The sequence below is a fragment of the Calliphora vicina genome, chromosome 1, assembly GCF_958450345.1.
Source record: "Calliphora vicina chromosome 1, idCalVici1.1, whole genome shotgun sequence".
Taxonomy (NCBI): Eukaryota; Metazoa; Arthropoda; class Insecta; order Diptera; family Calliphoridae; genus Calliphora; species Calliphora vicina.
In genome coordinates, this window is record NC_088780.1 from 110338113 (window position 1) to 110353071 (window position 14959).

General features: G+C 30.9%; 1 protein-coding gene across 1 annotated transcript in view; it reads right to left on the bottom strand.

Moving 5' to 3' along the window:
• The window catches only part of nau (nautilus), a 29967-nt gene extending 16205 nt beyond the window's left edge, over positions 1 to 13762 (bottom strand). Inside the window, exons 1-3 of the mRNA XM_065505730.1 lie at positions 12830 to 13762; positions 6566 to 6688; positions 4048 to 4122 (exon numbers count right to left, since the gene is read on the bottom strand). Coding sequence (XP_065361802.1) covers positions 4048 to 4122; positions 6566 to 6688; positions 12830 to 13438 — 807 coding nt within the window. The 5' untranslated portion in view covers positions 13439 to 13762. The remainder of the gene's footprint in view (positions 1 to 4047; positions 4123 to 6565; positions 6689 to 12829) is intronic.
• Positions 13763 to 14959: the final 1197 nt, after the last annotated feature.

Genomic DNA, 14959 nt, shown 5'->3' on the forward strand with positions numbered 1-14959 from the left:
ATCTCTGGCACGTTGAAAACGGCGTAACACATTCACCATAAGCTTTGGTGAGCAATCGGTTTGTTTTAGCGTCTTCTTTTTATACCCTACACCACCATAGTGGGGAGGGTATTATGCGTTTGTGCAGATGTGTGTAACGCCCAAAAATATTGGTCTAACACCCACCTTAAAGTATACCGATCGACTTAGAATCACTTTCTGAGTCGATTAAACGATGTCCGTCCGTCTGGCTGGTTGGCTGCCTGTCCATGTAAACCTTGTGCGCAGAGTACAGGTCGCAATTTTGAAGATATTTCGATAAAATTTGGTACATATAAAACCGGTCCATTATTTCACCTAGCCCTCATACAAATGTCCTCTCGAAATTGGACTTTATCGGTCATAAATGTTTAATTTATATATGTATCTACACAAATTTCGCTCCAAATAAGTTTTATATATACAAAATTCATGTCACCAAATTTTGTTACGATCGGTCCATAATTAGTCATAGCTCCCATATAGACCCGCTTCCGAAAATCACTTTAACGTGCTTAAATCACTTAAAAATGTTGGTATATACACAAAATTCAACATAAATAACTTTCACATAGACATAAATCACACGACCTAATTTTATGGTGAACGGTCCATAATTGGTCATAGTTCCCATATAAGGCCCACTTCCGAAAATCACTCACGAATATAAATTATTGATATTTTAAAAGAAAAATATTTTTACTCATTTACTTGGTGTAGGGTATTATATGGTCGGGCTTGACCGACCATACTTTCTTACTTGTTTCATATTAGAAAAGTAAAGCAAAACTTCCCGCTTATGACGCTTTGTTGGCACAAAATTTTATATTTTCGAAGCAAAATAATATATTGTTGTTTACCTATAATAATGTTCAATAACTACGAATAAATGACTGATATGTAGCCCTCAAAATTACTTACAAGTAATTAACAGTAAAAACCGCGTTCAATAGATACATCTAGCAAAATATAGATAAAAAAGTGTTTTGTCATTAAAAACGAATTGGAAAGCAATAAAAAGAGAAGTACATCGTAAAACATTTAAGATGTTACTAATTTCAATTGTGATTTTGATTTGCTTTCGTTCAAAGTCATCCAAAGCTCTTTTCACAAAGATGAACTGGCTGCCGGTCAGGCTGAAATCTGGTCGAAATGGGAGTGCAGACATGCCACTGTTCCATGCTTTTAGTATGTTTCTGAATGTGATATAAACGTTCACAAAAAACGGGTCAGACTAAAAGCTGGATATCCGTTGAAATGGGACTATAGCCATACCGCTGACGATCCATGTTTTAATGTTGAAATTTATATAAAAACAAGTAAGAGAGCTATATTCGCCTGTGCCGAATCATATATACCCTTTACCAAATTATACTTCAAAATACAAATTTAAAATTTTTTTAGGTAAACAAAATTTATTTATTCTTTTCCAAGGTTTTTTTTCATTTTTTGGAAAGAAAATTTTTTAGAATATTTTTGAAATTTTAATTTTTTTTTTTGATATTTTAAACATTTTTTTTTGTTTTTTAAATTTTTTTTTTGGTGAAAAAAAATTCGGTTTGAAAAATAATTTTTTCCGATTTTGACCCATTGTAGGTCCAACTTACTATGATCGTTGCAAAGGCCTTTGAAATATCTATCATTAGATATCAATATTGTCTATATTAATGACTTAGTAATCCAGATATAGGTCATAAATCGAGGTTGTCCTGCTTTTTTCCTCATGTCTCAGCCATTTGTGGACCGATTTTGCTGATTTTATATAGAAATCTTCTCGAAAGCATGTCCGACAGAATTATTGAAGATTTGGATCCCGAATATATCTAGGGTCTTCAGAAAATTGATTTCAACAGACAGACAGACGGACATGGCTTAATCGACTCCGCTATCTATAAGGATCTAGAATATATATACTTTATAGGGTCGGAAAATTATATTGTGGAAATTACAAACGGAATGACATACTTATATATACCCTTCTCACGAAAGTGAAGGGTATAAAAATAGGTCTATTTAGAAAGGCTCTGTTACTCGTAGTAATACAAACAATGAAATAATTTTCCTTTTATAATATTTTCTTAAATGTTACTTTTTGCAAAAATATAAATACATTGTAAATATTTGTTAAATTTTCATTCATATCGTTTAACTCAGTAAAGATTCTTAAACAATTATTTTTTATAAAACAGGGCACTGTGTCACTCCCGTAAACGATTATTGCAGGAGTTGTCACGATGAATGAGAGAATAAGAGGGTACTACTATGTCATTGACCGAACAGGGCGGAAGAGATCTAGATTACTTCGCCACATGCCATGCAATAGGATTATGGTACCTTTCAGGTTAAGATTGTATACTGTATATTCAAGAGTTTTTTTTGAAGGATTTCATGTACAAAAGTCCAGTAAAAATTTTATACCTAGATATAAATTAAATATGTATATGTATGAATATGTGTTATCGATTCTAAGTATTCATATAATGATTGTAGGGTATCATGGATGCTATCTATACCTCTAAATTCCTCACCTTATTTATTTTGCCATAATTCTTCAGTGTGTATTTAAATCTTTCTATCCTACATATTGAAAATCTATACAACATATAAATTTATTATATTCTATTATTTTGACGCCGCAAAGCTAAATTATTTTAAAAAAGTTGTTGTTTCTTGGAATAAAAATGTCTTTTTTAAAAAAAATACCACAGGGAAAAACAAATTTTCTACTCACAACAATTTGATGAATGTGTTTTTGTGTGTTTGAAAAAGAAAAAAATATTGTATAAAATAAAATATCCCCAAAAACATTTTTCAACCATAAACAGCCAGAATCTGTTATAAAATACTTGAATACAAATTTACACCAAAAAAGAAAAAAAAACCGAAATTCAAAATGGACAGCAAATAATTACAGCATGCGAAAGTAGCAACAAATGAAAATTATTAATTGCTGTTTATAAATAAATTACAAAACAAAAACAACAACCACCAATATGAAGCTATAAAATAAATTTCTTTAAAAATAAACAAAAATAAAACGAAACATTTAAAATTAAAACATTTAGAGATCCGTTCGTTACAGGTGTTTAAGCACGTTTGTAAACAATCTCAGCTAATTTATGTTGGAAATTGTCCCTATTTAAAGTTTTTGTCTTTAATCTTAAATTTCTATTTGGAAAATGGAATATCTACTAAATTTAGTATTTATTGACATATTCCCATGAAGGCAAAAGACATACAACTTATGTTTATGTATTGAAAAAGCACTTTTCTTGTTTTAAATTTTCTGTGAAATCTTTGTTGTAGTGTCAATGCTACACGTGGAGAAAAAATTAATGTAATTATTTATATTATTGCGGAAACCATAATATGTTAACGTTACGATTCACGTGATTCTAGCAATCATATATGTATACGATGTAGTAAATAATTATATGTTTGTGACAAACATTTTTATGATGAAGGATTTACCACATTATGTCGTCTCGGCATATCATATCATAAATCATCATGAACATTATTGCCATAAACATATATTTTTTTGCTACAATCATATATGTGATTGCGATAATCATGTGGTTGCTAACTTATCCATGTTATGGTAACATCAACCATAACATTGTTAAAAAAAAAACTTGTCAAAATTTTGAAATTGTTACAGTAAACATGGGTGTATAAAACACTGCATAGTTTTTATTTAAGTGTTCAGCAAGATCGTTTTAACAAAAATTAAAAATGACACTGTCGAAACAAGGTTGGCTACTACTTGAAAATGTTAACGCTAATTCTAATTATATTGGTAACGGTAATTTTTGTCTGACTTAAATTGTAACAATTGCGGTAACAATAATTGCAGTTATTTCGGTTACGGTATTTTTGAGGTTGTCTAACTATCTACTAAAAGGTAGCTTGACTGTAACTGTAGCCCATGATTTATTGTTAATTGGTTTTATGAATTGAATTTTAGTTATGTTTAAAATTTGAGAAAAGCTTAGTTTTTACATATTTTGTTTATTCCAAATTACTTACCAAATAATCCTGCTGGCATGATTTCCCACTTATTGTGTCTGTTAAATTATCAATACTTCGTATGGGTGATGATTCCTGAAATGTATGATAAGTAAAAGAATTTTTTTAAAATTATGCATATAGATTCATATATGAAAAAAAACAAATATTTTGGAGAAACTTTGAAACTGAATTCAGATGGCTTGTACCGAAATTTGTGCCTGAATGTCGGGTATCTCTAGAAGACATAATGAGACAAACATCGGTTACCCTTGTATGGGGTTCGATCATTGCTGGTCACTCTAGATATTTATTAACAAAACCTGTCTCTCTCTGCATGATTTGAGTAAGGTGTCTACCTTATTAAAACAACAGAATGGCTGGAGAATAGCTGTTTCTGGCGTCCAAGAAACATAGGAAGAATGGTGCGATAGATATAAGGTATCTCAACGAGACCTACGCCTTTACCCAATTGAGTTATGCTTCAGGCTGTTGCCAATTAAACCTAACCTCTGTATGTTATTAGCTCGCATACATCGCTATTGTTGTAGCTTTTTCAAGTATTCTAAGCCATGGGGTCTCTGTATTTATATTATTACTAAAGTTCGATCAATCCCGACTTATAATATTAGCAGAAAATCAGTATGGGAGTTTTACTATATACAGTGAGCATCAAAAGTGAGTATACACTAAAAACTATTTGATTTTTTTAAGATAATAAAAATCCTAAAATTTATCTATAGATTAAAATTTAAAAGTTTCGGTTTGTTGGAGAATGGGCTGAAAAATAGATTCGGTTGTGAAAAAAAAAGATTTAAGTCGGACTATAATGATTTTCGTGACCTTAAAAAAAATCTAATAATTTTTGGTGTATACTCATTTTTGAGGCTCACTGTATATATGCAAATTACTTATATGGAAAGAAAGCAATAACATGCAATATCGTTGATGCTTTATATCGATATTGACAGTAAATAGTAACGAAGTAGATGCAACACTCTTATGCAAGGATTGGTTGTCTATCATTCAGCTGATTTTCGCCAAACTACTATCTGTGGTTCCAAGAGTTACTCCGGCAGATGATACAAATCTTTGTATCATTCTGAAGAAGAACTTCCAAAGTCTAGCCAGAAATTAATCGAAATAGCTATGCAACGAAAAATAGTATGGTTAAGGTTTCCGATGAACCCACAAAGTTCCATTGATACTGTTATAAATGAAGGATATTTTGAAACATACCCATCAAAGTTTCTCAACTCAATCGAGAATTTAGGAGTTCCCGATCCTTGTTATACGAAAAAGTATTGTTAACTCCAAGAAACAGTATGGTGTATTAAATTTGATCCCGTTTTTCATAAATAAATAGAAGAAATTGTAATTTTTGTGTGCTTTTTTCATGCATTTTGACATTCTACATGCCCGAATATGGCAAAGTGATGTTCAGCAAAGTTGTTATGCTCAACTCCTGCTACAATATAGTTAATAAAGGAAAGCGGCATTTTTGGTTTTACTGGTTTTCTGGAAAATCAATTCTTCACCTTTTTTTGTAAGTTATCTAACAAAACTCAATTTAAATCCTCATCAAACGAAATTGATTTTATCTGAGATGAGGAGCTCGAACAAAATGAAAATATTTCGATTGCTAAAAGGCTAAAAGATATTATTAATAAATGTAAAAAACCCAAATAACAATAACGAAACCAAATTATAATGTAGATTTGCAACTTGCAAAAGAAACATATCACTTTATTTCTGAAGGAACAAGCAGATTAGTTATAAGTATTTGCAAACGGTGTTTTTCTAAATAAAAAAAGACATAATAATGTACGTTTCTTTCTTATAATTTTCGGGATTTTAGATTTCCTGAAAATTCTTTACAAAATCCCGATCCCCGGGATTTTCAAAAATCAGTCCCGATTAGCATCTCTAGCACTAATCGCGTCGGTGTAACTATTTTAACAAGATCAGCCAAATTAGTAGATTTTTCCATTCCGATATTCCTATTCATATTTTACCTAATACAAATGACCTCGGAATAGGACTGTAAGCTGAATTCATTACTCACAAAACTCTTACAAATAATGATATTATAACATTATATGTACCTCAAATAGGATTCATGTAATAGATATCACAAAATTTTGAGAGGATCGGTTCATAATCTCTATCGAGACATTTCAAAAACGAATAAGATTTTGTGCATTCGTTATACAGAATTCCAAAATATTTGAATTAGTTTTTTAACGGAAATCATAATTGGATTCGATTTAGAGCATTATGTAAACATAAATCTATCTGCTATATTATGTAGGAATCGGTCGATAATTGGCCAAATATAGCCTCAACTCTTCAACATGAGATTATAACAATAAAATATATATTATTCCCAAACAAAATATCTCATGAAATAAATTGGTAAGTTGAAAATACATTCCCAAAGAGATTGCTGTGTTGTAGAAACTAAGCACAATTTGAAACATTTCATATTTCAGTAGAATATCACCCCTTCTAAAAAAAATATCAATAAAAATAATATTACCTGTAACAAATCCTCTAGACTCTCAATATATTCGATGGCATTACGAAGTATTTCCACTTTCGGTAAACGTTGATTTGGATTTGAAGAGGTACGTCGTTTCAGTACTTCAAACGCCTCGTTAACCTGCAATAAATTATAAAAATTACGATAAAGCATAAATACTCGTCTAAATTAAGACACTAGAATACAAATAAAACAGACATTCTAGAGAATTTTAAAATTTATAGAAAAATTAAAAGAAAATCACACACAATTAATTATGTTTTAAATTAATTTCAAACATTTCCTATGTAGAAAACTAAACAAATTGTTGCAAAGGTTTTATTTTATTTAGATTTTCTTCCTCAACACGAGATCATAATTCAAATTAAAATATGCGTTAAATTGAAAACAATAAAATTTGTTTTTATATCATTTTGTAGCTCATTTGACTCCCCTTCCCCCCAACTCTTAGCCCTTAGTTGTGATATGTTTTCAATATAGTTTTATGAATTTTGATTTCTGTTTGTGTTTGTTGTCTTTCCTTAAATCATAAAAACTATGTAAAGTTTTTAAAATGATCATTAAATTTGAATTTCTTCCCCCTTTTTATATGTATTTACTTTTGCTCTTTTACTCTCAACCAAAACATAAATTTTCCAAGTTTTATGACATTTTCTTGTAGTACTGGACGATTTGTTTTGAATAAGTATGTATGTATTTATTTTGTTGTATTATTTCTTTTTTCGATATTGTGATTATTATGATCATAAAACTTGAGATTTCTGTTTTGTTTTTCGTTCTTCGTTAACTTGCAACAATTTAAGAAATATTTGGTTTTGTTGCTCGCACATTTGAAGACTTTTGCAGATCGTTAAATTTTTGATGGCCGTTATTTTTTCCTTTCGTTTTAATAGTTTTAAATATAAATTTTGTTCAAATTACACATCTTAATTTGATGTCCATTAAAATGTCTTTGACATTTATGAGATTTTTCGCTATAAAAATTTAATGATAATTGAATTAGAAAATGTTTCAAAAAATTTATAATTTAATCATCCAATTGCAAACTGTCATTTGGGGATGGGGACATTTTGGAATATTATCAATCTCGTTGGTGATCAATTGATGACTGAAAAGTTTAAAAAACTATAAAAGGTGTTAATAACCAATACTGAAATTATTTATTTCTATGTTGCTAAAAAATTTAATTTTGTTGCATAGTACCAACTTTTGTAGATCAGTAGAGCAAATCCAGTGAAAACTTTATTATTTCCACAACTTGTTCTAGATCGCATATATATATCCAGTTTGGCGTTGCGACTAATTATATCTGTTTGAAATTGTCTCCTTCTTTAGGAAGCTAGTAACCATTCTGGAACCATGCACTAATCAGAATTGAGTTTGAAATTGTCACCCTTGCAACTAGTTCTGCGGAGGCGCTATATATCTAACAATAAGAACGGTCTTATTATTTTACGCTACACCACCATTGTGGGGATTATGCGTTTGTGTAGATTGTTGGAAATGTTATTTCGGAACATGTTTGCGTTCTATAGAAGTAATCTAGAACCAATGTGTAACTACATAGTTCTGAATAACTACACTGAGGGAAAAATTACGTTGCAAAATCGACAACGGTTGGTGTCATTTTGGCACCATACGGTGTCACTTTTTTTTCGACACCGTACGTTTACAATTTGTAAACAAATGGGTACGAATCGACAACGCAATGTTCTTAAATTAATCGCCGACGCATCTCAACGTGAGTTGCTGTCAAGTTATTGTCAAAGTGTTGCGGCGTAACTTTTTGCTCTGCTTTGTTTTTATAAGTGAGTTTTAAATTTTATTTACATTAAAAAAGTGGAAATATTTAAAAATGAAAATATGTATAAAAGAAAGTGTAATTGTGTTTAATAGTGAATTTGTGTTGATGCAGATGAAGATCCAGGCAGTGCAAGAAATGAGAAGATCACCAAATCCACTGACGACATACAACTCCAAAAATTCCTGGAAACAATAAACATACAGTTTTTGTACATTTAAAAGGAAAGTAGAGCTATATATAATTATCAGCAATGTAGAATACAATAAGTATTTGTTTTATTTTTTAGAATGATGACCTGTGGAAGCAGTGCCACAATTAGGGATGCTATTTGGAATTTCACATACAGGAACTCCGACAATTGCCACCAATGTTTTGCCACATTTAAACATGAAATTTATATGTACTTTATATGTATTTTATATTTAAGTATTTATTCGTATAGTATTTAAAAATAAATGTAAAACATAAAGGAATTATTATTTATTTCAATTACCAAATCGTACACGAACGGAATCAAATCCACAACATATGGTTTCAAATTGACAACGGTGCGGTATCAAATTGACAACGGTCTGGTGTCAAATCGTACACGAACGGTGTCAAATCAACAACGGATGGTGTCAATTCGGCAACTGAATGGTGTCATTTTTTCGTTGTCAAATTGACACCGTTTGTGTACAATTTGTGCACATACGGGATTGATACACTATTGACACCGAATGGTGTCAAATCGTACACGGATGTGTTCATTTCTTAAGATTAAAATATTGTTCTTCATAACGGATTCAAGAAGTAGTTGCGATATCACTAGTTCTATGGATATTGTCAAAGAATCTGAAGTGGTTCTGGTTAAAGTCGTTCTAGAACAGTGATGTTCAAAAATAAAAATGAAGATGTATTGGTGAGAGAGCTACCCAGCAAACATAATGAACATCAATGAACATCATTGTTCTAGAACAAGTGATTTGGAACAAGTTCTAATTAAACTACATGCCTCAATTTCAATGACGATTCGCTTTTGGCTTTTTACAAGTTTTCTCCCCGAATAGATATTTAGTGGTTTCCATATAATTTTCAATATCGTACAAATAAGTTTCATGTAAATAGTAATCACTCTATCAATTTTTGTGAAGAACAATTCATGATTGACTATTGCTCTAATATTCTAGTCCCTAAAATTTCGGTAACTCATATCTTCATCTTTTTAAAATATTGGTATCGTGATAAAACTCATCGGAAGTAACTTTCGTGTAAATACAACTCTTCTTGGTGTCGAAATCGTGTTAAAATGCAGTACAAATAAGTTTCTTGCCTATAGATGACATATAAGGTCTTTCCTCACATGCATGGAACTATGAAAATATATTATGGGAGAGTATAAAATAAGAAGGATTTGATGACATTTGACGAATTGAAAATTCAAAGTTACAGGAGAGACTTCTGCAGATATTACTATATTTTTTGTGTGATCCACAATCGACCGCAAATGTAGATGGCGTATTAAATAAAAATCTACGGTTATCGGGAATAATATTCCAAATTCTAACGGAACACATTACATTGTAGTATCGATCGATAAATGGTAAAGTCCAGCCCAATGAATCTATAAAGTTATGTACCATCCTATTTTCGTCATATATTATACGTGTAGCAGCTCCTAAATAGACTCTGAAGAACCGTCCCAAGTATTTTTTAAATTATTTTCAAAAACCATGTTATTTATATGTTTTTTTCAATACTTAAAAAAATGTCCACCAACACACAGTGGGGCAGAATCAAAATTTTTGAGAAATAAATCTGGCATTTTTAAACGGCTCATCCGATCAGGATAAAATTTTAAAATTTATTAGAGTTTAAGTTATTAAAATGGGTCCTACAAATGATCGAGGCGCGGCGCTATGGGGTTTCAAAGTAGGGTACCTTCAACATGTAAAATTTTTAAACACATGCAATTTTTTTTTTCCATCCGATTTCAAAGTTTTGGAAAGCGTTCGGCTAGGTCTTGAAAAAACATGCTTGCGTGTGCTATTTATCTCTTATAATTTCCGAGTTATAGGCATTTCAAAATTTAAATTTTAAAATTTTGCCATACCTTGGTCCGTTTTTTAAAAATATTTGTCGGACTTTTGGACCATGTGGACTTATTTATTTTGTTGGTTAGACAACTCAATTACGAATAACATACAAAAGATTTCAGAGCAATATCAATTATTGATCCAAAAATAAACGATTTTCAATTTAAATATTCAAAAAATAGTTGATTTTTGCTGTTTTTTGGGGCGAAAAGGTGACTAACTCTTTTTTTATTAAAAATAAACTTTCTTTAAGAACATATAACAATTTTATATTTTTCTGTAAGTTATCTTTTCGAATAACATTTTGGTATAAAAAACATGTCCTATTTTTCGAGTATGTCGCCCCTACGCCCTTCGGAATGTGACCTATTTTTTTATCAAAATTTCAACTTTGGGCTACATGTTCTAAAATCCCAAAGCTGGAATCAAAAAACGGGAAGCAGTTTTAGAAACCTTTATGTGTTCATTATTTATCGCCAAAGTATTTTCCCAGCCCAGAAGGAAATGTGGACCCCATGGGCAAAATTGTAAAAAATACCATTTTTGGGATTTTTGCTCAAATATTTAGGAATTGCGGGATTCCCTTTGACCTTTTGACAAGTTTTTTTACATTTGAATTTTACATTGAAAATTTCATTGAGTTTTGTTAATAAATAAAGATTTTACATATTTATTGAGATATATATAAACTTAAATTTGTATCAAATTTGGAATAGGATTGCAAATATTAGGAACAATTTGATCCACATTTAATCCGAGTTATATTTTTTTGTTTAGATTCAAAAATATGCCACTTTAAACTCCGCCCATCAAAAATATTGCACTTTTTCATACATACTTAAAAATTTGTATACATTTTCTTAATGTGACTGAGTCAGAACCAATGTCTTGTGTTGAATAAAATATTATTAAAATACAAAACTTTGAAATCGGATGGGAAACAAAAAAATTGCACGTGTTTAAAAATTTTACATGTCGAAGGTACCCTACTTTGAGCACCCATAGCACCTCCCCTGGATCATTTGTAGGGCCCATTTAAATAACTTAAACTCGAATACTCCTTGGCTACGCCCATGTCAAATTTTATCCCGATCGGATGAGCCGTTTAGAAATGCCAGATTTATTTCCAAAAAAATTTGATTCTGCCCCACTGTGCAACATTACACTGAATTCTCATGACCAGAGCATCAGACCTTCTGATTGCTACATAATACAGATGAAACAACATGATAAGTCACTCGTTTGTGTATTAAGATTAGGGATGCCAATATCGATCACGGGATTTTACAGCAAATAAGAATTACTATTTTTTTTTATTTATTTTATTGACATAATAAATACTGGCTTTCCGTTGGGTTTCTATTTTAGGTTTTTATAACATCGAAAAGACTTCGAAATTTCTTAATATCCCGCGATCTAAATGAAGCAGCCAAATTAAAACCGCCTGAGGATCGCAAAAAATTAATAATTTACAAAAGTATAAAAATAAGAAATGGTGAAAGAAAGCCCTTGATGGAACATTTAATGGGATATAGTACGACACCACGACAATATAATAAGTTCCGATAAAAGCACATAGGACAGACTTTTTCGAATGTCGTAGAAATAAATAGAGCCATAACTTTACTAGAAATAGTTAATGGAACGACACCATCCTTCCGATAATATGATTTATCGGTTGACAGTCGCTTAGTAAATTGTTAGACTTTAAGAAGATGCTAGGTTACCATGTTTTCCATAATATGAGCCGATAATTGGTTACATACTGGAGCTAAATCGAAGATCGAAGAGAACTTCTAAAAGACTAAGATCCGTTCGAACAAGAAATAATATATTTTGCAAAGTTTCTGATACTCTTTTGAGCTTGTATAGTGGCTGATTAATTTCCGGCAAGATTCGACCAAAAGGTTATAACCTTTTGCTTTTTTAGCTTTAACAACCGGGTCAGTGAGGATTTGGACATTTATAAGAGAAGTGTTATACTTAATTGTTTTAACAAATGTCCAGAAGCTTTTACTTTCCCGGAAAGCAGTAACTAAGTAATTACTATTCGTACAAAGCTTACTTCAGCTTAGAGCTTTGGATGTGATTACAATTCTGCACCAAGATTTATTTATTGTTAAAAGTCGCCATCTATCTCGAAAGTTTGTACCTATTTTTACGCCACTCTGAAACTAAATCGGTAATGGTAGCCAACCTTGTTATCTTCATAGTTTTCATTATTATAATCAGGAGTTTCTTTTAATTCGAGTTGATACAATATAACAATGCCTAGACAATATAATAGATCATTTAAAATATTTAGAATTTCTACCTTTACCGTAACATTAAATCAAATCTACTGGCATTATGCATATTATTCAGCATTCTTAACTCTCATACCTTTCTCAAGCGCCTACGCTCTCGCATTGTGGCCGCTTTCCGTCGATCAACGGCAACACTTTTCTTTTTGCAGGCTTTGCAAGCCCACGTTAAACAAGGTCGTGACGATTGAGCATTTGCACAGACTAAGGGTGCTAAAACATGCTCTTCCGAACTTAAACTATTCTCATCGTAATCCGTAAAAATGGGCGAGGGTGTTAAATTGTGCGATTCATTGGAATCGTTAAAATTGCGAAAGTTACAAGTGTTTGAAGCATTAGACAGACTCAAGGAGTCGTTGTTTGATGCGACACTGTTGAAACGACTTAAAAAGGTTTGTAACTGTTGTTGTTGCTGTTGCTGGTGATGTTGTGAGTGTTGGTAGTGCTGTTGTTGTTGCTGCTGCTGGTGTTGAAGAACAACATTGTTATTATGTTGCTGCATATTTAATTGATGATTGAACATTGATTTTGTTGAATTTTCTAATAAATTATTAAATTCCTGCTTAATTGTTGTTTGTGGAATAAGTGTTGTAGCATCACTGTCACTGTAATTATCACTGGTATTGTTGTTATTACTATTAACATTTGAAATATTTAAATATTGTAAATTTCGTTGATACTTGGTCATGGTTTCTAAACTTTTTTTATACAAATTTTACGAATTCAGTATTTTTTTTAATATGAGTATGTTTTTTACTTTTTTTAATTTATCAATATTCCATTAATTTTCTTTTTCAATTGGTATTTAATATTAACTAGAAGTAAATACACGTATATTTCTTTTTAATTTTAACTTTATTTTTCACACTTATATGTTGGTATTTTTTCACTTCATGAATTTTGCACAATTCAATATTTTTTTATATTTTATTTCCACACGAGATTTTATTTTGTTTTCTCCGTATATCTTCCGTTTATTTGCCGCGTTTCACTCGTATGTCTTGTCATCTGTGACGCTCATTATACATTTGGTGACAATATTTTTTTATTTTCAAAATATTCACATCTCAATTTTGTGTGTTTTAGTTCTTTTTCGAAACATTTTCAAGATGTTAAACACTCAAGATGTTTTCTGCCTTGAGATGTTGTGCTATTTATAAATCGTCTGGTAATTCGTTGATTTTCTAATTCATTGAGTTGAAAATATATAATTTTGAGTATTTCTTGTTATAGAACACGCCCATTTTGTACATTATTTGATATTAACGATTAGGACTTAGCTAGAAGACATTTTGTATTTTTTAATGTTTAATAGATATTAATATTATAAGGATTTCAAAATTTTTAAATTGAATAATCTAATTAACAACTTAAGATTTGTTTGTTGTGTTCAGGAGAATGATAGTTAATCGTATTTAAATAAGAACGCATTAGCGATGTCTGTGTTATTTTATGCTAAATAAACCGATACTGTATTTAAAGAAAATGTTTTACAAGATATTTCGAGAACCTTAGTCAGCGTTTATATCAAAAACTTTTTGAAATTTGAATATTTTTTAGCCTGGTGAATTCATCCGTTAGACATTACCATCCCAAAACCTTATTTATCCACATATAAAATTGCTCTGTCATCTCATTAAGAGATAAGTACCAATTTGCGACTGATTTCGATGATTTGAATGTCGCAATTGCTGTTTGATAGTCAGAATTGACATTCTCGACAGCTAACATCCCTCCCGCCCGAAACATCTTTAAATACTACAATCATCCTTGGCATAATTAGATTGAGACACACACAATCGTGACCTATGCATGAATTACCATCCTTTCTTCCACCAAACCATTATGAAATTAAAACAATCTGTCTCAATAGTGTAAAAACCTGCATGAACACTAGGTTTAAATATTATTATTAGCGAGGCTTCACGCACTACGACCCATAGGATCTTTAGTGCAGCTTTAAATTTCAATCATACGTTGGTGATACTTAAAACCCCAGTGTCCGTTGAATAATCCAGTAAATATTCTCAATTCACCCTTTCCGAGCGATATCAACAATTGAGATCTACGTTTGAACAGAGCACTATGTGCCCATTTCCAATTTTTGTTGCAAAAATTTAAATGTTCAACTTTCATTTTTTGAAATAAAACAAGTAAGAGAGCTATATTCGGCTGTGCCGAATCTTATATACCCTTCACCAAATTATAC